The 24,035-nt window shown below is 35.9% G+C and overlaps 1 protein-coding gene across 3 annotated transcripts in view; it reads left to right on the top strand.

Moving 5' to 3' along the window:
* The window catches only part of DYNC2H1 (dynein cytoplasmic 2 heavy chain 1), a 388,761-nt gene that overhangs the window by 176,102 nt on the left and 188,624 nt on the right, over positions 1–24,035 (top strand). For all 3 annotated transcript variants that reach the window (XM_043481063.1, XM_043481062.1, XM_043481064.1), the window contains 7 exons: positions 1,207–1,305; positions 2,639–2,762; positions 8,509–8,672; positions 10,673–10,792; positions 11,337–11,471; positions 13,825–13,968; positions 18,447–18,536. In XM_043481063.1, coding sequence (XP_043336998.1) covers positions 1,207–1,305; positions 2,639–2,762; positions 8,509–8,672; positions 10,673–10,792; positions 11,337–11,471; positions 13,825–13,968; positions 18,447–18,536 — 876 coding nt within the window. The remainder of the gene's footprint in view (positions 1–1,206; positions 1,306–2,638; positions 2,763–8,508; positions 8,673–10,672; positions 10,793–11,336; positions 11,472–13,824; positions 13,969–18,446; positions 18,537–24,035) is intronic.

Genomic DNA, 24,035 nt, shown 5'->3' with positions numbered 1-24,035 from the left:
AAGCCTCCAGAAGTAGATGTTGGGTGAAGATCATACAGCTGGGTAACACTGGGGGATTCGTGGTGTTAGTGGTCCCCTCTGGATACAGGTAAAAAGAGGCTGCAATATTTAGAATTTTAAAGTAGTAATAAAGCTGTTTTAGAGTCAGTCAGCTCTTTATTATCACCATATGTTGGTAGTTTTCATGTAGATAAATGGTGTTGATCCCCAGGGCATTTTATCCCACCATCCCCCTCCCTCTTGAGATGCCAGTAAGGTAACATCCCTGTCCTTATTAGATCTACCCCAGTTCTAAGTCTTCACTCCACTGTTACCCTCACGTGTTATCTTATCCTTATATCCTGTAACTGCATTATGTTTTTCAAATAAATGTGAAAATTTAAGAAAAATTGGGTCAATTGTTATTTCAATCTGATTTGCTAGGTAACAATGACTATTAGATGGTTTAAAATTTATTATATATTTATGATATATGATCAACTTAAATATATGTAAATATACATAAATATATAATTGGCTTTATATAGGTAAGTATATGTATAAATATATATAAATATTTAATTGGCTTCCTTTCATTTGCTGAATGGCATGTAGTTTTCTAATTTTATGTTTGTTTCAGAGTTTAATTAGTGCAAGATGTTAAGTAATGAATTTAGTTCCTAGTTCGTTAGATCTTAACTGATCATCTTATGTAATTTTCTCTTCTAGGATAATCCTTTTGTAATAGTAATTATGTATACTACTTTAGAAAAATTAGTCTTAAAATATAAATAATTATATCACTGATTATTTCAGCAATACTTTTATGATTAGCTCTTACTTCGTTTATTCAACCAAAGAATATCTAAAGTTAAGAATATCTAAATACTTGTGTATTTTAAAACCAAAAAGAGAAGTGCAAATGGCATCTACTTAGGACTAGAACTCTTGCTTACTGTGTTGTTAATGTACATTTTCTGTGTTATTGAGTAGTGAATAGGACTATATTCATTTTACTGTGTTTAAATTTAATTACCTAGTATTAATTTCTGATAAAATTTATTGATTTAGCCTCCAGTGGAGCTAAAAACTACCTTCATTTCCTATTATAATTGTATATTTGTGTTCTTCAAAACCTGAGAGAAAAACTCACTCATTAATTGTTTAATAATGTTTAGGAAATTATTTTCATCTAATGAAAGCTTATAATTTTTTTTTTTAAATTAGAGTCGAGTATGCCCATTTCTTATTGACCCTTCTTCCCAAGCTACAGAATGGTTAAAGACACATTTGAAAGACTCACGCTTGGAAGTTATTAACCAGCAGGTGTGTATTACTTATAATTTAGATACCAAGTAGTAATGGAGTAATGGCATCTTATGGTGACAAGAACCCTGGGTCTGTAATCAGAAAACACAGGTTCAGACCAAGTTCTTATAACTTACCTGGCATGGGCCCTGGGGAGAGAAATGTAGCTTTCTTAGCTTTAGTTTTATGATTTGTAAGAATCTTTGTTTGATTCCTTCTATATGCACAGTACTGATCTAAGCCCCAGGAATTTATGTTAGTAGTCACAGTTCATGCCCTTAGGGAGATGGCAAGTAATTAGTTACATTAAACAAATAAGCATTTGTACTAAATTATGATTAAAGTCAAGTTCTACAGAAGGGTGCTATAGAAGTGAGTTACTTAGGGACTTAGGAAAACCCCCTGGACTTTTAAATTTCCTCTTCATGTAACTCAGCAATGATCATCTGTATTGTATCCTGAGATTTGACAATTGCTCAATGAAGTGTAATAGTGTTTTGTGTAGTGACTTCTCACTGTCATATTTATCTTGCCAAGGAAATTATTTTTCCTTTTTTTGAGAAAGTCCTAATGCATGATTAATTTTTTAATCAATTTTTTAATCATTTTAATTCAGATGCTTGAAAAATTACCTCTTTAAGATGCTCTTCACTTATCAAATGGGGATATCTAACTCACTTGTGTTTAAGAATAATTATAATATATAATTATTTATATAATATATAAAATATTTAATGTCACTTATGGTTGTAGTAGGATATTTAGATTATTGGATATTATTATCCAAATATTTAATTTTTTAAAACAAAGTTGGAGAACTGGAGTGGTGTTTAAAGTGACTTTGCCTACCTGGAAAGTCTAAAAATTCTTGCATGGTTATAAAATTTTGTCTAAACGTTTCTTTTCAAAATAATTAGAACTATCACAACAAGATAAGTTTACTAGAATTCATCAGCTTGTCTTTGTTACTCCATTTAATGTTTGATATTGAATATAAATAGTTTTTATTAATAGATGAGTAAATTATTGCATATGGAATTTGAAAATTTTTTTCTGCATCAATTTGAAATTCTAAAAAATTTTAAAGGCTGTTTTTATTATTAATGTAAAATTCTTATTTTTCTAATATATATTTAAATTATTTATGAATTTATCTGATAATTTATCCAGTTAACTTGGTTCATCATCAAATATTTATAAGTTGATGAAGGCAATTATGAATAATTTATGTTATTAACATACTGATTTTAAAATGTTTGTGTTATTCCTGTTAATGTTTTCAATATCTATATGACCTTTGTAAATCTAAGGTAATGAAGGAATTCGTATGTATTCTTATTTATTCTCTTAGGATAGTAACTTTATCACAGCTCTTGAGTTGGCAGTACGTTTTGGGAAAACCCTTATTATACAAGAAATGGATGGTGTAGAACCTGTACTTTATCCACTATTGAGACGAGATCTGGTTGCTCAAGGTAAATGAATATTTGACAGTTTCCAGAGAGTAACTATTTTTAAAATACAAAATAACATCACAACTAACTTTGACTTTTTTTGGTCTTTCCACTAAGTCTGAGGATATGAAAACTTTTTGGGGGGTGGATGATAGTAATGTCAGAATCTAATAGTAATAGCAATTAAAAAACTTTTAATTAAAGTGTGTCTGTACAAGAAGTGCCATATCAGGGTCTCCCACACCATTCCTAGGACCAGTGTCTTACGAGGAGGGCTCGAGGGACTCAGCATGTGGGTGTGCTCATGGCTTGTATTTATTGCAGGGAAGGGCTACAGAGCAGTCAGCAAAGAGAAAAGGCACACAGGGTGAAGTCAGGAGTCGAAACCAGGTGCAGATTCCGAGTCTTCTTTCATTGGAGTCACTCAGGTGTGCTTAATTCCCCAGGACACGTTGTGACCGCACCTGTGTAAGTTGTCTACCAAGGAAGCTTACTGCAGGCTCAGTGTCCAGAGTTTTTAATGGGGCTGATTATGTAAGCATAGTCTGCCTAGCAGGGAGCAAAATTCCAGACTTCCCAAAGGAAAGCAGGTGTTCAGCATACACCATTTTGTTTGTACAAACAGTTTAAGCACAGTGAGCTACTCTTTTCTGTTCTGGGAAATGTAAGAACCTTAACAAAATCCCGAATTCCCAGGTGGTGGTTAAGGGCCTTACAAGCTGGACTCCCTAAAAATACTGGTCTTAGACTGTTACATCACCTTTTTTCTGTGCAGGTACCTAACCCAGACTTTGATATTAGGAAATAATGCCCTTAAACTGTGCAAGTTGTGCAAAGTGTATATGTGGACATACATAGACATGTACTTATATATAAATACATAGTTACTTGCATGACACACTTTGCTAGCACCACAAAGTTTAGAAAATTGGAGTTACTGGGGGAAAAGTGAAGAAATAGCAAAGCCTGCACTATTTATTGATCACCTTTTATCCCACAAATAGGTATGCTTGGGCGAGTAGTGGTTGATAAATTATGGAAAGAACTCTAGGAGTGGGAATGTTGCTGATGTAGCCTGGAGTTACCTCCCAGAGTCCAGCCTCTGGTCTCAGCCTCTTCTTTACTAAAGCTGATTCAGATCTGTTGGACCACCTCCTGCTAGACTATCTTAAAGGACGCAATCTTGTGATGATCTGATTTTGACTCTCTTTATAGTCTATATGCTGTCCCTCTGGCTCATTAAGTTTGTACCAGTGAGCTCTGACTGGTGTTAGGTCTTAACTGCATCTGCTTCGTTGTCTCAGAGTGGAGTTTGACGAGGTCCCCTAAAATTGAATCTGCTGAGAAATGATAATATTCTATATCATGATTGGTTCACGTGATGAACCCCTATTCCAGATAGTTGTTCAGGGCTGGTTTGGGTGAATTTGTTAATTTCTGTTCATTTCATTGAGAAAAAGGCAGTTACAGTCTGACCCGACCTTACTTTTTCCACCTTCAGTCCAGAGTTGGATGTGTTCATATGACTTCAGTTGAAGTCTCTTATCCCCTTTGATTATACTTCACATTGTTCTTTTCCACATTTTTGAGTTTCTCGTGAATAGTCATTTGTTATTGTACATTTCCGCTGAGGACAGAGGATGGTTGTACTAAAATGACATAAAGCAAAGCTTGGGGCCAAGTTGATTTATATCCCTGTGTTCTTAATCTAAGCAATATAAACTGCATTTCTGCACAGTGATGTTGAAGCAGGTACCAATAATAGGAATAGAATGTACTTCTCAAATTTATGCAGTTCAAAAATCGCTTCAAATATGTATTGATCCAAAAGAAGAACAAGGTATAGTTCCTTCTCAAAGTCTCTACTGACTTTGGGCTTTATTTGTTTTTTATTTTCTAAGCCCTCTAGATGGTCGGTTAGGTTGTTTATTTGAGATTTTTCTGGTTCCTTGAGGTGGGCCTGCATTGCTTCTGTTGCGGTCTCTAGTGGGTGCCTTTGTGCGGGGGTGTCCCTCTGCAGGCTGTGTGTGCCCAGAGGCTTCCGTGGGAGCGCCGAAACGGAGGGAAACCCCAGACCTGCCTCTGCTCTGGTTTGCTGGCAGCGGCCACCCTGTAGGAGGTTAGGCTGGAGGTGGAGCTCTGCGTTCACAGCCAGGTGCATCTGGGGCTTGTCCTCTGCTGCGTGACTGTCACTGGCTCTGGAGGGGATAGGGCCTGTTCCCACGTGGTTGGAGCAGAAGTTTTGAGGGTTGGGTCTGAGCTGGCTCCGTCCCCTTGAAGTGTGTTCCCTGCCTGATCCCTTTCCCAGGAGGGGAGCCGTGCCTGGATGAGAGGGGCTGGATGGGCACTTGGCGTTGGCCTGGGTACAAATTGTGGATGTCTTACCAGAGACAGAAGTCATGGCTGCTCTGAGGTGCTATTCCCATCCTGCTCAGACATCTCTTTAGGTCTGAGTTTTCCCAGCTGAGCTTTCTCCTCACCTGGAGCAGCCCTCACCCCAGTTGAGCGGTTGTAGGCTCGGATTGGGGTACGCGCTGAAGCTGTCACCGGAACACAGGCAGCCACCCGTGCAGCCTCAATCCCCTTTCTCCCCCTGGCTTAGGAGAAAGCCGGCGTGTGTTGTGGGCTCCTTGTGAACGGAGTCCAGGCTGCTCACAGTCCTCCTGTTAGTCCCGGCGGCCCTCCAGGCAGACTCGTTTCTCAGTGGCAGACCTTTGGACAAGACCTTTGCGTGGTTTGTGGCTCAGACCACCTCCTCCCTCAAGAGGACCTCAGCCTGTGTGGTCCCTCTTCTTCCGAGTCGCCTCTGAAGGGCACCGCTCCAGACCTGATGGCTTCCCATGCCTTTTTATCCAGGTCTGTGTTTACATCTTCTAGTTCTGCTGCAGTTGGTTTTCCCTGAAGATTTTTTTGTAGACGTATTTTTGATGTGTTCTGCATCCTCCTCCTTTGCCATTTGGATTTCTTATCCCTGGGTTAGTGTTGTTTTGTTTGTATTCTGTAGTTTGTGTATATGTCAACTTAGGTTAATTTTTTTAGGTATTTGTCTATTGCATCTAATTTGTCAAATGTATTGGTGTATCTTTATATAATATTCTTGTAACTTTAAAATTTCAGTGAGGTTTTCAATAATTATCATTTATCAATAATGATATTTTTTTTTCTCTTTGGTCAATCTTGATAACAGTGTATCAGTTTTATTGATCTTGTCAAATATCAATTTTCTTTAACTTTGTTAATTTTCTCTATTCTATTTTCAATTTTTGTTTTTTATTTATTTCATTCCTAATATTTTCCTTAGATTTTGTTTGGTTGTCTTTTTTCCTAGATTCTTGAAATAGAAATAAAAAGCATTGATAATTCAATATTTTCTTTTTTCTAACATATTCATTTCTGTCTATCAATTTTCTGCTAAGCCCTTCTTCAGCTTTATACCACAAGTTTTGGTCTGTATTTTTTTAAAAAATCATGAGTTACTTAATGCTTTTTAATTTAATTTCCAGGGAGTTGGATATTTTCTAGGTATTCTTTTGTGATCGGTTTCTAGCTTAACTCCATTGTGGTCAGAAAACTTATTCTGAGGTGTTCAGTTTTCTAAGTCCTATTGAAGTTTTCTTTATGATCTGGCATTGGCTCATTTTCATAAATGTTTGTTAATTGTAATGCTTAGACTTTCTTTCTATATCTTTACTTTTTACTTCTATTTGTCCTATTATGTATTGAGAAAAAGAGTCTCATGATTTTGGATTTGCTTTTCAGTTCTGTCAATTTTTATTTTAAATATTTTGAAGCTGCATGTTTGGATGCATATATATTTGGGTATGTGCTGTCTTTCTGTTTGGTTATTTTCTTTATCATTATCAGCTGTCCTTTGTCTCTAGAAATATCTCAAGTTTTAGGATTTGGTGTTAGAATAATTACACTAATTTTGAAGATTGGTATTGGAATATTTTTGAATTCTTTTACTTTCAACTTTCTATTGGTTTTCTTTATAAAATGTGTTTCTCATAGTGTATCATTTGGTTTTTTATTTCTATTCATGAGACAATCTTACTTTTTTGTAATGTATAATTTAATCAGTTCTTATAATAACTAATACTGTTTTTTAATGAGCCTGATTGATTTTTAATAGAATGTTTATTTTTCATGACTACTCTGTGTAACAATATGCATCTGTGACTTAACTTTATTAATATAGATAAATGCTTGCCACTTTTCTATGATCTTTAATTCCATATAGCCATACTTGCCTTTGCATCATTATTGTGCTGCATTATCATGCTCCATATGATGTTATAATGACTGATTTTAAGATCTGTATTTATACATGGTTAACCTTTCTGGTGTCCTCCCAGCATTTCCATTGTCTCATTTCTGCTGGGATTATTTTTTTCTGTCTGGAGAATTTCCCTTATCTTCATTTAGTGCAGATCTATTGAAAACAAGTTTTTTTTTCTTTTTTCATTTTTAAGTGATTTTTTTTTCTCTGTATCTAACAGAATTCTAGGTTGACAGCTATTTTCTGTAGCACTTTAAGGTTTTTATTGCATCATATTCTAGTTTGTGTCATCCCTATTGAGAAATTGCCTGCTGGTTTATTGTTGCTTTTTTGTAAGTGATACATCATTTTTCTCTGGATAATTTATAATTTTTCTTTGTTATTGGTTTTCAGTGATTTTACTTTGATGTCCTTAGATTAGTTTTCTGCTTGTATTATCTTGAATCATTCTATTTGGTATATAGTTATTACATTGAATCTTCAAATTTGTATTTTTCTTCAAATATTATTTTGATTTATTTTGATCCTTTGAATATCCTTTTTTATAAAGTGTGTTTTGAATTCTTTTCATGTTAAGTTTAAAAAGTTAAGTAAAATTTAAAATCTTGGATTCTCAAAAATTCTTTACATTGGTTTTCTTTACATTAGAAAATAATCTTTGATAATGTGTATTTTTTTACCTAAAAAATTAGTTACTTTTATCAGTTGAAATCATGAATAATGGGTGTAATAATGATTGATTTTTCTGTATATGATGTATAATTAAAATCATTGTTATTTATATTAGAATATAAAAAGCTTCTTTATGAGGCAGGAGTTTACTTTTTCTGAGTTTCACCTGTTGCGAAGCTCCTGTGCATGACAGTCTGAATAAATCCTTTTTGACATTAATAATGGATTCTTTGCAATTACTGATATGTTTTTAATTCCAGGTTTTACCAGGTCATTCTGTGTTTAAGTGTTACATCTTAAATACTAGCACAATAAACACTTTGAAACTGATAAATTTTGAAGTAGAGAATAATTAAGCATTTCCACTTTTGTCATCGATAATCAAACATTTCAGAAAATTTGATAATATGAAACGTATAGTTTATGTTAAAACTGTATCCCTGGAGAAGGGAATGGCAACCCACTTCAGTAAGTATTCTTGCCTGGAAAATCCCATGGACAGAGGGTTCATGGGGTCGCAAAGAGTCGTATACAGCTGTGCCCATATTAAATATAAGTAGATATTCTTTTGATGCTTCAGAATCCTAGGATTGTCTTAATAAGTATTATTTATCCTTATTTGCCTAAGTGCTGACTGATTAGTATAGCGTTCTTCTTAATGGTCTTTTGGGTAGCCTCACTGTTGCTGTCTTTTGGACTGTGTTGAAAAGCCTGTAGTAAAAACTATTTAGAAGTACTAAAAAATTGTATTTTTTAATGTCATGTAGCAAAATACTGAATATTCAGACCAGCTAATTATGTCATTTTAAAAAATAGGACCACGTTATGTGGTACAAATAGGTGACAAAATTATCGACTATAATGAAGAGTTTCGCCTGTTTTTGTCAACAAGAAGCCCAAATCCCTTTATTCCACCGGATGCAGCTTCCATTGTCACTGAGGTTAACTTTACTACAACAAGAAGTGGATTACGAGGACAGGTATATGTGGACAATCATAATTTGCCTTAGAAATCTTAGAAATCTTCTTTGTATACTCATGAAATACTTAGAGTGAGAAGCTATTTTGTTAAACTGATTAGCATTTAAACTCATGATTTTGAAAATATACTTGGAAATTAGCAACACATTTGGGTTTATTTCATTTTCCATTAGTGTTAGAATTATATATTTGTTGCTAATGTCAAATTGCTACTTCTTTCAGCAAAACTTTTATTTTACAGTCTACTTATATTTGTTAGAATTTGAGAAATGGAAGGATCATAAACGTTAAGATTAGTAACTATTTTTTTTTTAATTGTGAAAACTGAAGTTTAAATGTTAAAGTTGCATTTAATTGACTTATTCAGCTAGTTGCATATCTTTGATTCCAAATCCAACACTTTTTGACCAGAACATTTGTATGTTTGAATTCTCTTTTTGTGTGTATAGCTCATTACAGTTTATAATTATTGCATGAGCTGCAAAATAATTTTCATGTAGAGACTTTTACTTACACACTCAGTTACTGATTTTATTTCCTTTTTAAAAATATCCTGTTGATTTTTTAGTATCATCCTGTTTTTTTACTAACTTAACAATAGTATATATTTTTTCTTTTGATTCAAATGGTAGCATATATATTTGCTGTGATTTTTTATTTACTTTATTGTAATTTTTAAAGTTCTCCTTCTAAATATTTTTCTTACCATACTAGATGACTCACTGTATATTTTCAACAGTGTCTTTTGATAGCCTTGATGATTCTTGTTGTAAATACAACCAAGTCCAAATTACTCAATAGTTGGCAGAATTTGACAGAATGGCTTCCTCTACATAAAAGATCTCCAACATAATTGCTAAAAAGGGCTATTTAGGTCTTACTTTAATGAGAACTAATTGAACATATTTATACAATAAATTTTAAATTAGCATATTTTATGACATGCAAATGTCATTCCCTATTTTACAGTTTTAAGTTTAAGAATTTGACATAGCAGTCTTCAACAACTTTATTAAGATTTAGCTCATATATCATATGATTGACCCCTTGAAAGTTTACATTTCAGTGGTTTTTTGTTTTTTGTTTTTTTTTGGTGGAAATTTCTGGGTCTTATGATATCAGTGTCTCATGGTAACAATGCTTGCCTGGTAGTTCAGCCGGTAAAGAATCCACCTGTAATGTAGGAGACCGCAATTCAGTTCCTGGGTTGGGAAGGAATACCCTGGAGAAGGAATAGGCTACCCACTGCAGTATTCTTGGGCTTCTCTAGTGGCTCAGCTGGTAAAGAATCTGCCTGCAAGGCGGGAGACCTGGGTTCAGTTTCTGGGTTGAGAAGATGCCCTGGAGATGGGAACAGCTACCCACTCCAGTATTCTGGCCTGGAGAACTCCATGGACTGTCTATGGGGTCTCAAAGAGTCAGACATGACTGAGTGACTTTCACTATGGTAACAATATATTTAAATTTTTGAGGAATAGAAAAAAATTTCCAAAGTAGCTGCACAATTTTAGTTTCCTACTAGTAGTATATGATGGTTTCTCTTTTTACACATAGTTACAGCATTTATTATTATTCACTTTTTTAATTGTAGCCATCTTAATAGGTATGATATGGTATCTCATTGTGATTTTGGTTTTAAGTAAGATATCTCTTTATTTCTTTTTGTGACTAATTACCATGAAAAATGTTAGCTTCTCTAGTTTTTGTATATAATATAAGAACTGAATATTAGATGCTGATATGTTAAGAGATGCAATTTCTTATAGCTGTTTTATAATATGTAACATTTTATCAGTTAGCTTCACTATTCACTTTGCCTCTTTTGTAAGAAATAATTGTGGAGGTGTCTCATATGTTTAACTAGAAAAATGAAGTGTACAGAGTAGTATATTTGTAATATCCAATCAAACATAAGGTCTGTTTGTGGGAAGTTTTCACTTTGGTTTGTCTTCTGGACCTTTGTTGTTAGAATAACCTTGGCCTTTTTTTTTTTATAAAGCTTTTGGCATTAACTATTCAACATGAGAAACCTGATTTAGAGGAACAGAAAACAAAACTATTACAACAAGAAGAAGATAAGAAAATACAGTTAGCTAAGCTTGAAGAGTCTCTTCTAGAGGTAAAATTTAGTTATTCAGGATGTTGATCATATTACATTATTTTGATTATAGTCAAATGCTGTTTTTTTAAAGGTTATAATACCTTCAGCATGTTTTTGATTGTATCAGAAGAATATCAATATGTATGTTAAAATCAAAATTCAAACAGAAAAAGGGTAGATATCTTGGAATATGAGACTTGGGAGTAATGTTTAAGACAAGTGATTTTTAACTTTTATACTGTATTTCATTAATGTTTAATTATATACTCAGAACAACATTCAAAAGTAGCATGAGATTATGATTTGATCTGTAACTTTAAGTGGTTTTTATTTTTATTAAATTGATAAAATTAATATAAATACAATGCTTTAATGATATAGTATCATCTAGTGATTTGCAATATCTTTTGATATACAAGGCTGTAAAATATTGAAATTCTTTTAAAAGTATGTAAGTTCCCATAAACATCATCAAATTAATAGTAGTTAACTTGGACTTCCTTTAATTGATCATTTTAGTATATATAATAATGTTCATATTATTTTATTAATTTTTCTACAGACACTTGCCACATCTCAAGGTAATATTTTGGAAAATAAAGATTTGATTGAATCTTTGAATCAGACAAAAGCAAGCAGTGCACTTATTCAGGAGTCACTTAAAGAATCTTACAAACTCCAGATTTCTCTTGATCAAGTAAATATTTTCTTCTTTGTGATCTTATATTGTTTTCTTAAATGTTCATGTTAATATGATAAAAATTATAGTATGATGACTGCAAAAAAGAAAGCTATTCAAAAATACCAGGTCCTTGGGTCTAATTCTTGTTATTATGGAAAAGGTGATAGATGTTGAGGGTATCAAGGGTAAAGAGTGCTGGTCATTGTCCCCTGCTGAGTACCACTGATTTCTGGCATGTTATCTAGAGTTGTAGGGAAGGCCAGATGGTGCAGTGGTAAAGAGTCAGCCTGCTAATGCAGGAGATGCAGGAGACGCAGGTTCAGTCTCTGGGTTGGGAAAATCCTCTGAAGGAGGAAATGGGAACCCACTTCAGTATTCTTGCCTGGAGGATTCCTTGGACAGAGGAGCCTGGTGAGCTACAGTCCATGGGGTCGCAAAGAGTCAGACATGACTGAGCGCTCATGCACACTAGAGTTCTCAGTTCAGTTCAGTTCAGTCCCTCAGTCGTGTCCGACTCTTTGTGACCCCACGAACCGCAGCACGCCAGGCCTCCCTGTCCATCACCAACTCCCGGAGTCCACCCAAACCCTTGTCCATTGAGTCGGTGATGCCATCCAACCATCCAATCCTTTGTCATCCCTTTCTCCTCCTGCCCTCAATCTTTCCCAGCATCAGGGTCTTTTCCAGTGAGTCAGCTCTTCAAATCAGGTAGCCAAAGTACTGGAGTTTCAGCTTCAGCATCAGTCCTTCCAATGAACACCCAGGACTGATCTCCTTTGGGATGGACTGGCTGGATCTCCTTGCAGTCCAAGGGACTCTCAAGAGTCTTCTCCAACACCACAGTTCAAAAGCATCAATTCTTCAGTGCTCAGCTTTGTTTATAGTCCAACTCTCACATCCATACATGACCACTGGAAAAACCATAGCCTTGACTAGACAGACTTTTGCTATAAATTTGTACTGAAATTGAAACTGAATGTGTTTCTTGTGTTTAGTGACTATTAAAGAGCATCTTTGCCATTCCTGAAACTTTTCTTAAGGCAAATTAAGTATATCAACAAAAGAGTTAAAAGTTATTTTTCCATTAAAAACATCTTTCCTCCCTTTTCATCCTCTACCCTATGAATGTAATGACTGAACTCTTTTCTTATAAATAGTTAAAATCCTTTTTATTTTATTATTTTAACATTTCCTAGAGCAAAATTTCAACCCTGTATCAGTACAATGTATCTTTTTTTCTCCTACATTTGGTGACAGAGATTTGCTGAAGAAAAGCAATAAAGATTAATGTTACTGTGAATTCTCGGTCTCCAACCTGAGTTGGACCCTTACTGACATCCTTTAATTCTTTTCTATTTCCTTGAATGACTTTTCCAAATTTTATTTTAGGTGTTTTTCAGTTCTTGCTCAAATTCCGCCGTACATAGATTTCTTTCTTCCCTTAAGAAAGAGCTCTGTTGAAACCAGAATTAGAACAGGCGTACAGCCTCTTTTCAAACTGGTCACCCCACCTTCTCCACCATTACTGAAATTGGCAGATGGCATAACTGTCACTCTCTCCCAAAAGGACTTTGAACTTTCTGTGCCTTCTCTTTCTGAACAGACATCCCTGAGGCACACACATAATTTTGCCAATATCGTATTTGTAATCCTGTTTCTTTGATCAGAGTGGCATAGATAACTTTCTCAGAGTTCCGTTCATAACCTCACAGCCATTTAATCCCATGATCCTTTCATGTTTATCGTCCTTTACCTTCAGTCAGAACAAAAGCCCTTGTGCTTGTTGGTCCCTTTTATGCTTATGCTGACCATGCCGGGTGCTCTGTTACCTTAATGCGGCCCCTCGGCTGCAGGCTGCTTCTCTGCCTCTCCATCCATCAGTGTTCTGTTGGTGCCAGTCCCACGTGCTGCATTCACTGCTCTGACTTTGCTCACTGCGGGGAGGGCTGTAGTGCCAAGCTGTCTCACGTGACCTAGTGACCTCTGATCACACCTGTTTACCATTTCGTCTCACCCTAATGCAAGTGTTTACCTCTTTCTCCTAATACCAGTCTTCTTGGTCTTCATTAAAACCAACCCTTGTACTGCTCTACTCAAGAGTAGAGATGTATTTAAAATACACTGATGTAGTTTCATAAAAGTATAAAACAAATATATTATCTTAGGATTTAAAAAGGTATAAAAATGTAAAAATTTAAAAGCTGGATTATGATGTTTGAGTTAGAGAATTCTATGGTTCATCTTTATTCGTTGCCTGTATGTTGACAGAGTAAGGATGTGGCTAAGTTTGTGCATAGGAGTCTGCACGTGGCAGTAAGCACTGGTACTAAGGTGTTATCCCCCCACCCCCGCCCCAATTGTTCCACAGGAACGGGATGCCTATCTCCCTCTGGCTGAGAGTGCCAGCAAGATGTACTTCATTATCTCTGACTTGTCCAAGATTAACAACATGTATCGCTTTAGCTTGGCTTCATTTCTCCGACTTTTCCAGCGAGCTCTGCAAAACAAACAGGTATGCTGGTGGTTACCCCATAGCTGAGACTGAATAAGAGAGATCACTTTATTAGGTGCTAAATTTATAATAATTTCTTGAGTGAAGCTGCTTAGAATTACATTTCACAAGACCATATATAGCACCTTTAAACTATATTTAAAAGAGACTGGCTCCTTAGTTGCATTTTATGTTTTTAACAGACTGTCCCAGTGTGACAGCCCTCTTAATGGAAATGATTTATGAGTGTAAATTAATAAATGATTATTTTCTAAGATGATCATAAAAAAACCCTGGATAATTCAGGAAGATCAGAAATTAACCACATAATCTCATTACCTGGGAAAAGCAACATTTAAAATTTCATTATATACCCTTGTTGTTTGGGGGCTTCCCCTTTGGCTCACCAATAAAGAACCTGCCTGCCAATTCAGGAGACACAGGAGACCCGGGTTTGACCCCCTGGGGTTGGGAAGATGCCCTGAAGGAGGGCATGGCAAAGCAGACCAGGATTCTTGCCTGGAGAATTCCATGGACAGAGGAGCCTGATGGGCTACAGTCCATGGGGTCACAGAGTCAGACACGACGGAGCAACTGAGCACGCACATGTTGTTTGAGACTGTAGTATGTTACAGGTATCGTTCTAGAAAATGGAAGTACAGGAATATACACTCTTTTATCAAGTTTGTATTCTAATGGAGGGAATATGTTAAAAAATACACATAAGTTTACCCAAAAGGTATAATACTGTGCTTTAAAAATACATTGTACATAATTTTCATGTCCATAAATATAAACCTACACAATGTTTTTGAGAACTTTTGAGGCTCTGTGTGTGTGTGTGTTGCTCAGTCGTGTCCAACTCTCTGCAACCCCCAGAGCCTACCAGGCTCTTCTGTCCATGGGATTCTCCAGGCAAGAACACTGGAGTGGGTTGCCATTTCCTTCTCCAAAAGAAACTACAGAAAGAAAGAAAGTGAAGTTGCTCAGTTGTGTCTGACTCTGTGCGACCCCATGGACTGTAGGCTACCAGGCTCCTCCATCCATGGAATTCTCCAGGCAAGAGTACTAGAGTGGGTCGCCATTTCCGTCTCCTTTGAGGCTGTACCCTTCTTTATTTAACTACCTCCTATGGAGTGTTCTGCTTATCTCTGCTGAAGATGTTTTTACACTCGGACTTGGCAGATTAAACAGTGTTTCTTTTATGCTCATCGATTCTGTGGGGAATTTGGTCAGGGCCGGGCAGGGCTGGCTTACCGCTGCTCCACACGGCCTGCGGCGTGGCTGGGAGGAACTGAGAGGGGAGTGGGTTCAGAGAGGCCCACTGGTGGGCCTGCCGCAGTGGACCTGATGGCGGGCTGCTGACTGCGGCACTTCTCCGTGAGGCTTGGTTTCCTCACAGTGCAGAGTAGATGAGTTTCTCATATTGCACACTGAGATACCAAACATGTATTCCAGTGGAAAAGGCAGAAGCTGAATTGTGTTTTATAACCCAGCCTTGGGTCATTTCTGCTGTATTCTTTTGGTTGAAGCAGTCAAAACCTGCCCAGATTTAAGAAGGGGAAAGGGACTTCACCTCCTGACAGAACGTCAAAGAATTTGGGGTTGTGTTTAAAATAGCTAGACACTTAATAGGGTTGTTTTTCTCTATTTTTTGTTTCTCTAATTATTTTCCTAGTTAACTTCCAAGACTTGGGTAGTTGGGGCAAAAATGCATGTATGTAAGTCTTTAGACAAATAGCGTCTATTCATTTTTTGGAAATACATGCTGTTGGTGTATTAATACAACAACAGGGACCTTTTCCCATCATTCCTCATTCAGATGGTTAAGAATCTGCCTGCAATACAAGAGAACCAGGTTCAATCCCAGGGTTGGGAAGATCCCTTGGAAAAGGGCATGGCAACCCACTCCAGTATTCATGCCTGGAGAATCCCGTGGACAGAGGAGCCTGGCAGGCTACAGTTCATAGGGTTGCACAAAGTTGGACACGACTGAATGACTAACACTTTCACTCAGCAAAAATGGATATTATATATCTTTTAATAATTAGCCTATTAGGTAATTGAAAAATATTTCACTATATTTGAAAGTCTTTAGTCATTTGTAAGATAAAATCACTTGTAGAATAGATATCAGATTATTTGTGTTTTTTCTTTGGTGAATTATTATTTTTTTATATTCTGTTGTATTAGTATTTTGAAATTTGATTTATAAGAGATTCTTTTATATTAAGGACATTAAATCTTTGTCATATGCTGCTAAAATTTTGGGCTTATTGTTTGCTTTTTAACTTATTTCAATAATATTTTTTATGAAACCAAATTCATCAAATTGTTTTTTATAGTTTTTATGTTTGATATAATACTAGTATAAGTGTTTTTAGCATTATATTTTGGGTGCAAATAATTGATTCTTCTAGATAAGTTAGGGAGCAAAATTTCATATCCAGGTAGGTTTACCTAAGTCTATCTTTCTGAGGAAAGATTATTATTCATTCAATTAATATTTACTGCAAACTTACCATATGGCAGGCATTTTCTAGGTGCATGGGTGATATACTGGAGCATAAATCAAGAAAAAGTATTGTCTTTATTGGAAGGGGCTAATTAATATTTTCATGAATAAATTATTTTAGAAAATCTTTATTTGAGTACAGTGATTAAGGGTTTACTAATGTCTTTTCCACTAAAATAACTCATCTAAAGTTCTTATATTCAGATTTGAAATAAATGACAGCTGACAAAGAACTTATATTTTGGAGGTAGGCGTTGTTAGTAAAATCTATTGTATCACTTCTGGGAGATAAGATAAGCATTTATCCCACATATATTCATAATGTCCTTTGGACAAAGACTAGGTTTCAAGTTGCAGGGTTGGGCTGCAGAATACTTGTGTGTTAAAAATTTTTGAATTTTAATTGTTAACTTTAGTTATACTATTTATAATACTGTGTTGGTAGAAGATGTTTACAAAAAAAAACAGAAGCATGAAGTTTGTGAGAGCTCGTTCATGACATATTGATCTTATTTCTAATTTACTGTGTCAACAAGTAAAACTAAAGAGTCATTTATATTATACTTCTTTTGCATTAATAATTTTGTATAAAACTTGAGAGTATATAGTAACAAGTTTATTTAAAATTGATTTTTATCTTTTAGTAAAAAGGTGTTTATGTTAAAATTCAGTGATTATATAACATATAAGAATTGAAAAATACATTACAAGGTCTAAACTTAATAAAAATACTGATTATTGTATACTGTTTAGAAAAGCTTATAGCTTGGTATTTTGTCAGTGACAATAGTTCTGAGATAAGATGGCCATTGAATAACATTTACCTTTGCATGTGTGTGTGTGTATTTGCACCTGTGTGTTTAGGTGGGCATTTGAGTTTATTTAAAAAAGTAATATAATCTTAAATTTTGTTTTCCATTGTTTTGAAAATCTACTCTGTCTTGTAGGTACTATATTCTGTCTCACATTAGCTTGTTTTTTTAGTGGATCCAAGTTTTAATTTCACATATGTTCTTTGTTACTAAATAGTAAAATTAACAAGAGTGTTTGTGATGTGAACTGTGAATAATGACCTATCTTAGTTAGAACATGCTACTAACCAGAAGCTTGAAACCAAGGCCAGAAACCTATGTTTGATATATCTGAGTACCAGGTCACAATGGTTTCTACTAAATTCACACATTTTATTTCTCATTCTGGGTGTACTTCTCTAAATATTTTGCTAGTTTTTTTTTTTTTCCTTGTTTGTTATCATCATAAGGAAGTAAGCAAATTTTGTCTAAATGTTATACCAGGATTGAATTTTGCAAGGCATGTATTCTCCAAATGTACCCTGAATAAAGTGAGATATAACACTCATATTACAGTTAGGGAAAAGGCCAGCTTTTATACCATCCCTGTCCACTATTCCTACCCCAAGCCATTTTTCATTAATCAAATAAAGTAGCCATTAATGATATTTTTCAAATCATGGCAATCAAAAATAGGTAAAAAACTAAAACTGTGTATGAATTTTGACACAAAAAATTTAGAATTCATGAAAGATGAGCAAGATTTAAAATTATTTAGATTCTTATGCTGGGGATAAGAAAGTTCTTTATAGTATGGTTCTGGTCATACTGTTTTGAGACTGGATTGGTAATTATAATACAGGTCATTAAATGAGTTTAACCCAGATTGATGTAGTATTTTTAATGCCAGTAGAAATTAAAAGTGGTAGGTCGAATTCAATTCATATTGTAATTGATTATAATTTTCATTTGTTGAAAGCTTTAACTCTATACATTAAAAAATACATCAGTTTTTTATTGTGTTAATTTAGAAGTTTAGTACATTTATTTGTTTAGTTCCTTGAGTCTGACTGATGAATATAATTGCTCCAGAATCAGTTTTGAGTGTGGAAGAACAGTTTATAAGCAGGATTAAGCTGTGAGGTATCTTTAGTTTCCTAATGGTTTCTCAATTTTCAAATTGTCATCTGCAGGATTCTGAAAATACAGAACAGAGGATTAAATCTCTTATCAACTCATTAAAACATATGGTTTATGAATATATATGTCGTTGTTTATTTAAGGTAAGAAATATTGTGTTTTTCACTTATAAAACGTTACCTGAACCTTTATTTAATACAGTATTAGGTTAAATTATATTAAATTGTACATAACCCTTTACCTACTGGCAAGGTATTAGAATTGACATTTCTGATATTCTTCCAGAAGGTCTTCGAGTACTCGGGATGTAGTAGGGAGGAAGGTGGCAGCTCCACCAGCTGGCTTAGCCCTGCACTTGTCGGTGACCACCGAAAGAGGGGATGAGGGTGGGTTAGGCAGATCGTCTTCCAGCAGATGTTTCTCGGTCTTAGTACTCAGGACATTTTGGGCCACATAGTTATTTGTTGTGGGGGGTCGTTTTGTGCATGTTATGGTATTAATGTCACCTCTGGCTTCTACCTTCTGGTGCCGTTAGCACTCCCTTTCCCCATTATGACAATCAAAAATATCTCGACACTGCTGGATGTCCCCTGGGCTGGGGAACAAAATTTTCTATTCCCTGCATTACAAGTAAACTAACACATGATTCTGTGTTTTGAAGGAAATCTGTCACAGACATCTTCAAATTGCAAGGCACCCAGAGGAATAAACAATGAAACATTTTTAGAAATTTTAGAATATTATAGAAAGTACAGAAGGTTTTCATGTAGGACTATTTTATTAAAAAAAAATCAGTCCTTGGGAATAGCTTAAGACATGATTTTTAAAAAAGCACTTTGTAAAGGCAGTTAACTATGAGAGAAAAATAGAGTTACTATGGTCCAATATAGACTTCTTATATATATATATATATATATAGACTTCTTAGAAGATCTTGAAAAAGATATACTTTTTATATTCTTCACGAGATAGTAGTTTTTATGATTAGAGTGAGTTTATTGAAGATGTTTACTTTAGACAGAGAATAAACCTTTCAAAGAGTTTATTGACAAGGAATGTTATTGGAAATTCAAAGAATTATAGTTGAGCATTTCTGCAGAATTCCTTTTCTAATGAAAATTGTGGATATATATATATATTTTTTTTTTGAAAAGTGTCATAGTTTACTGTCATTCTAAAAATCAGCCATTCAGCCTTCAATTTTAGTTTGTATAAAAGGAGGAATTGTAAGAGAATAATCTCAAAACCCATTTTGTCACTGGTTATGATCCTAGATATAAGGATGATATGTCAGTAACTTCATTGGTTATAGGTTCACGACATATTTAAACATTTTTATAATTCATTATCTCATATAAAACTTTGTAAAATTTAATTACAGAAAATTTAAAAATATTTTCAGAAAATGTTTCAAATTTAATGAGCAACATAGAAAAATCTTTAAACACTTATTTTACTCTCCTCCAGTTCAGTTCTTCATTAGAGTAAATCACTTTAAGGTTTGATATGTCCTTATAGTCTGTTTCTTCTCTCTTCATATTCATATATGCAAATATATATACATACACACACGTATATACCAAAGGGTGGCTCAGCTGGTAAAGAATCTGTCTGCCAATGCAGGAGATGTAAGAGACACACAGGTTCAATCCCTGGGTCAGGAGGATCCTCTGGAGAAGGAAGTGGCAAGCTGCTCCAGTATTCTTGGCCAGGAAATTTCCATGGACAGAAGAGCCTGGTGGGCTACAGTTCATGGAGTTGCAAAGAGTTGGACATGACTGAGCATGCGCCCCCCCCCACCCCCGCCACACATATATATATATACAACACATCTTTATCCGTTCCTCTTTGGATGGACACTGAGGATGCTTCCATGTCTTGGCTATTGTAAATAATGATGCAGTGAGCATAGAGAAGCATATATCTTTTCAAATTAGTGTTTTCATTTTTTTTTTGGAAAAATACCCCCAAAGTGCAATCGTGCTATCCTATGACAGTTCTATTTTTTAGCTTTTGAAGAACCTGCATACTGTTTTCCATAGTGGCTGTACTAATTTACAATCCTGCCAACAGTGTGGGTTCTGTTTTCTCCACATCCATGTGAACCCTTGTTATTTGTTGTCTTTTTGATCATAGCCATTCTGGACAGATGTCAGGTAGTATCTCTTTGCGGTTTTAATTAGTCTTTCCTCAGTGGTTAGTGATGTTGAACATCTTTTCATGTGTCTGTTGATCATTTGTTTGTCTTCTTTGGAAAAATGTCTACATCATCTGTCCATTTTTTAAATAACAATTTACAGTTGTTATGTCTGCTCATCAGATTGATCCCTTTATCATTATGGTGGTACTAGTGGTATAGAACTTACCTGCTATGCAGGAGACATAAGAGATGCGGGTTTGATCCCTGGGTCGGGAATATCCCCTGGAGGAGAACATGGCAACCTACTCCAGTATTCTTGCCTGGAGAATCCCATGGACTGAGGAGCCTGGCGGGCTACAGTCCATAGCATCATGAAGAGCTGGACATGACTGAAGAGACTTATTAGCACTCACACACAATGTCTCTTTATGTCTCTTGTTACAGTCTTTATTTTAAAGTCTGTAAAATTATGTTTTAAAGATAGCTCAGCTTTCTTTTCATTTTCATGGAGTAGGTATTCTATCTCCTCAATGTAGTCCATTTGTCTTTCGTTCTTCAGTGAGTCTCTTGTAGGCAGCATATATATGGCCCTTGTTTTTCTATTCATTCAGCCACTCTACAGCCTTTAATTGGAGCATTTAGTCTACTTACATTTAAAGTAATTATAGTTTTGCCAAGAGAATGCATCAGTCATAGCAAACACCCTCTTCCAACGGCACAAGAGAAGACTCTACACATGGACATCACCAGATGCTCAGTACCAAAATCAGACTGATTATATTCTTTGAAGCCAAAGATGGAGAAGCTCTATACAGTAGCAAAGACAAGACTTGGAGCTGACTGTGGCTCACATCATCAGCTTCTTATTGCAAAATTCAGGCTCAAATTGAAGAAAGTAGGGAAAACCACTAGGCCATTCAGGTATGACCTAAATCAAATCCCTTATGATTATACAGTGGAAGTGACAAATAGATTCAAGGGATTAGATCTGGTAGACAGAGTGCCTGAAGTAGACAGAGTGCCTATGGACAGAGGTTCATAACATTGTACAGGAGGCAGTGACCAAAACCATCCCCAAGAAATAGAAAGGCAAGAAGGCAAAGTGGTTGTCTTAGGAGGCCTCACAAATAGCCGAGAAAAGAAGAGAAGTGAAAGGCAAAGGAGAAAAGCAAAGATATACTAAACTGAATGCAGAGTTCCAGAGAATAATAGAGAGACAAGAAAACTTTCTTAAGTGAACAATGCAAAGAAATAGAGGAAAACAATAGAATGTGGTAGACTAGAGATCTCTTTAAGAAAATTGGAGATACTAAGGAAACATTTCATGCAAAGGACAAAAATGGCAAGGACTTAACAGAAGCGGAAGAGATTAAGAAGAGGAGGTAAGAATATACAGAAGAAGTATACAAGAAAGCTCTTAATAACCCAGATAACCATGATGGTCTGGTCACTTACCTAGAGCCAGGCATACTGGAGTATGAAGTCAAGTGGGCCTTAGGAAGCATTACTATGAACAAAGCTAGTGGAGGTGATGGATTACCAGCTGTGATGTTTCAAATCCTAAAAGATGATGCTGTTAAAGTGCTGCACTCATGATGCCAGCAAATTTAGAAAACTCAGCAGTGGCCACAGGATGGGAAAGGTCAATTTTCATTTCAATTCCAAAGGAAGGAAATGCCAAAGAATGTTCAAATTACCATGCAGTTGCACTCATTTCACATGCTAGCAAGATTATGCTCAAAATCCTTCAAGCTAGGTTTAAGGAGTACTTGAACTGAAAACTTCAAGATGTTCAAGCTGGATTTAGAAAAGTCAGAGGAATGAGAGATCAAATTGCCAACATCTGTTGGATCATAGAAAAAGCTATAAAATTCACTTTAATGGCAGAAGGTGAAGAGGAACTAAAACAGCCTCTTGATTAAGGTGAAAGAGGAGAGTGAAAAAGCTGGCTTTGAACTCAACATTAAAAACATGAAGATGATGGCATCTGGTCCTATCACTTCATGGCAAATAGATGGTGAAAAAGTGGAAACAGTGTCACATTTCATTTTCTTGGGCCCCAAAATCAATTTGGATGGTAACTGCAGCCATGAAATTAAAGGATGCTTCCTCCTTGGAAGAAAGTATGACAAGCTACACAGTGTATTAAAAAACAGAGACATCATTTTGCCAACAAAGCTCCTATAGTCAGAGCTATGGTTTTTCCAGTAGTCATGTGTCGATGTGAGAGTTGGACTGTAAAGAAAGCTGAGCACCGAAGAATTGATGCTTTTGAACTGTGGTGTTGAAGAAGGCTCCTGAGAGTCCCTTGGACTGCAAGGAGATCCAGCCAATCAATTGTAAAGAAAATCAGTCCTGACTATTCATTGGAAGGACTGATGCTGAAGTTGAAAATCTAATACTTTGGCCACCTGATGCAAAGGACTGACTCACTGGAAAAGACCCAGATGCTGGGAAAGATTGAAGGCGGGAGGAGAAGGGGACAATAGAGGATGAGATGGTTGGATGGCATTACCAACTCAATTGATATGAGTTTGAGCAAGGTCTGGGAGTTGGTGATGGATGGGGAGGCCTGGTGTGCTGCGGTTCATGGGGTCGCAAAGAGTCGGACACAACTGAGCGACTGAACTGAACTGAATTGAGACAGCATATTAAGAAACAGAGACATTACTTTGCCAACAAAGGTTCATCTAGTCAAAGCTATGGTTTTTCCAGTAGTCATGTATCGATGTGATATTTGGACTATAAAGAAAGCTGAGCACAGAAGAATTGATGCTTTTGAACTGTGGTGTTGGAGAAGATTCCTGAGAGTCCCTTGGACTGCAAGGAGATCCAACCAGTCCATCCTAAAGAAATCAGTCCTGAATATTCATTGGAAGGACTGATACTGAAGTTGAAACTCCAATACTTTGGCCACCTGATGCAAAGAACTGACTCACTGGAAAAGACCCAGATGCTGGGAAAGATTGAAGGTGGGAGGAGAAGGGGACGACAGAGGATGAGTTGGTTGGATGGCATCACTGACTCAATTGACATGAGTTTGAACAAGGTCTGGGAGTTGGTGATGGATGGGGAAACCTGGCATGGTACAGTCCATGGGGTTGCAGAGTCACACATGACTGAGCTACTGAACTGAACTGAGCTGATTCATTATCATTAACTTGAACACTACTGGATAGATTGCTTATCTCTACTTTGCTTAGTTCTTCTAGGGTTTTGTCTTTTTGTTTGTTTCAAATATATTCCTCTGTCTCCTCATTATGCTGAATTCTCTATTTTTATTTCTGTGAACTATCTAGGTCAAGTATGTTTTCTGGTCTTGTAGAATGGGTTGCATGGGAAAGGTCTCACGACTCTCAGCAGCATACTCCCTTCTGCTTACTAGAGCTATATGCTCCAAGGTTGTCTCCTGTGTGGGCTGTGTAGACCCTTCTGTTGTTTAGGGGCCAACTACTGTGGTTGTATTAGTCACTGAGGCTGTTCCTTGGCCTAGTTGGCCTCT

The sequence above is a fragment of the Cervus canadensis genome, chromosome 11 (genome assembly GCF_019320065.1).
Source record: "Cervus canadensis isolate Bull #8, Minnesota chromosome 11, ASM1932006v1, whole genome shotgun sequence".
NCBI classification, from domain to species: Eukaryota; Metazoa; Chordata; class Mammalia; order Artiodactyla; family Cervidae; genus Cervus; species Cervus canadensis.
This window is presented reverse-complemented; position numbering and strand designations above follow the sequence as displayed.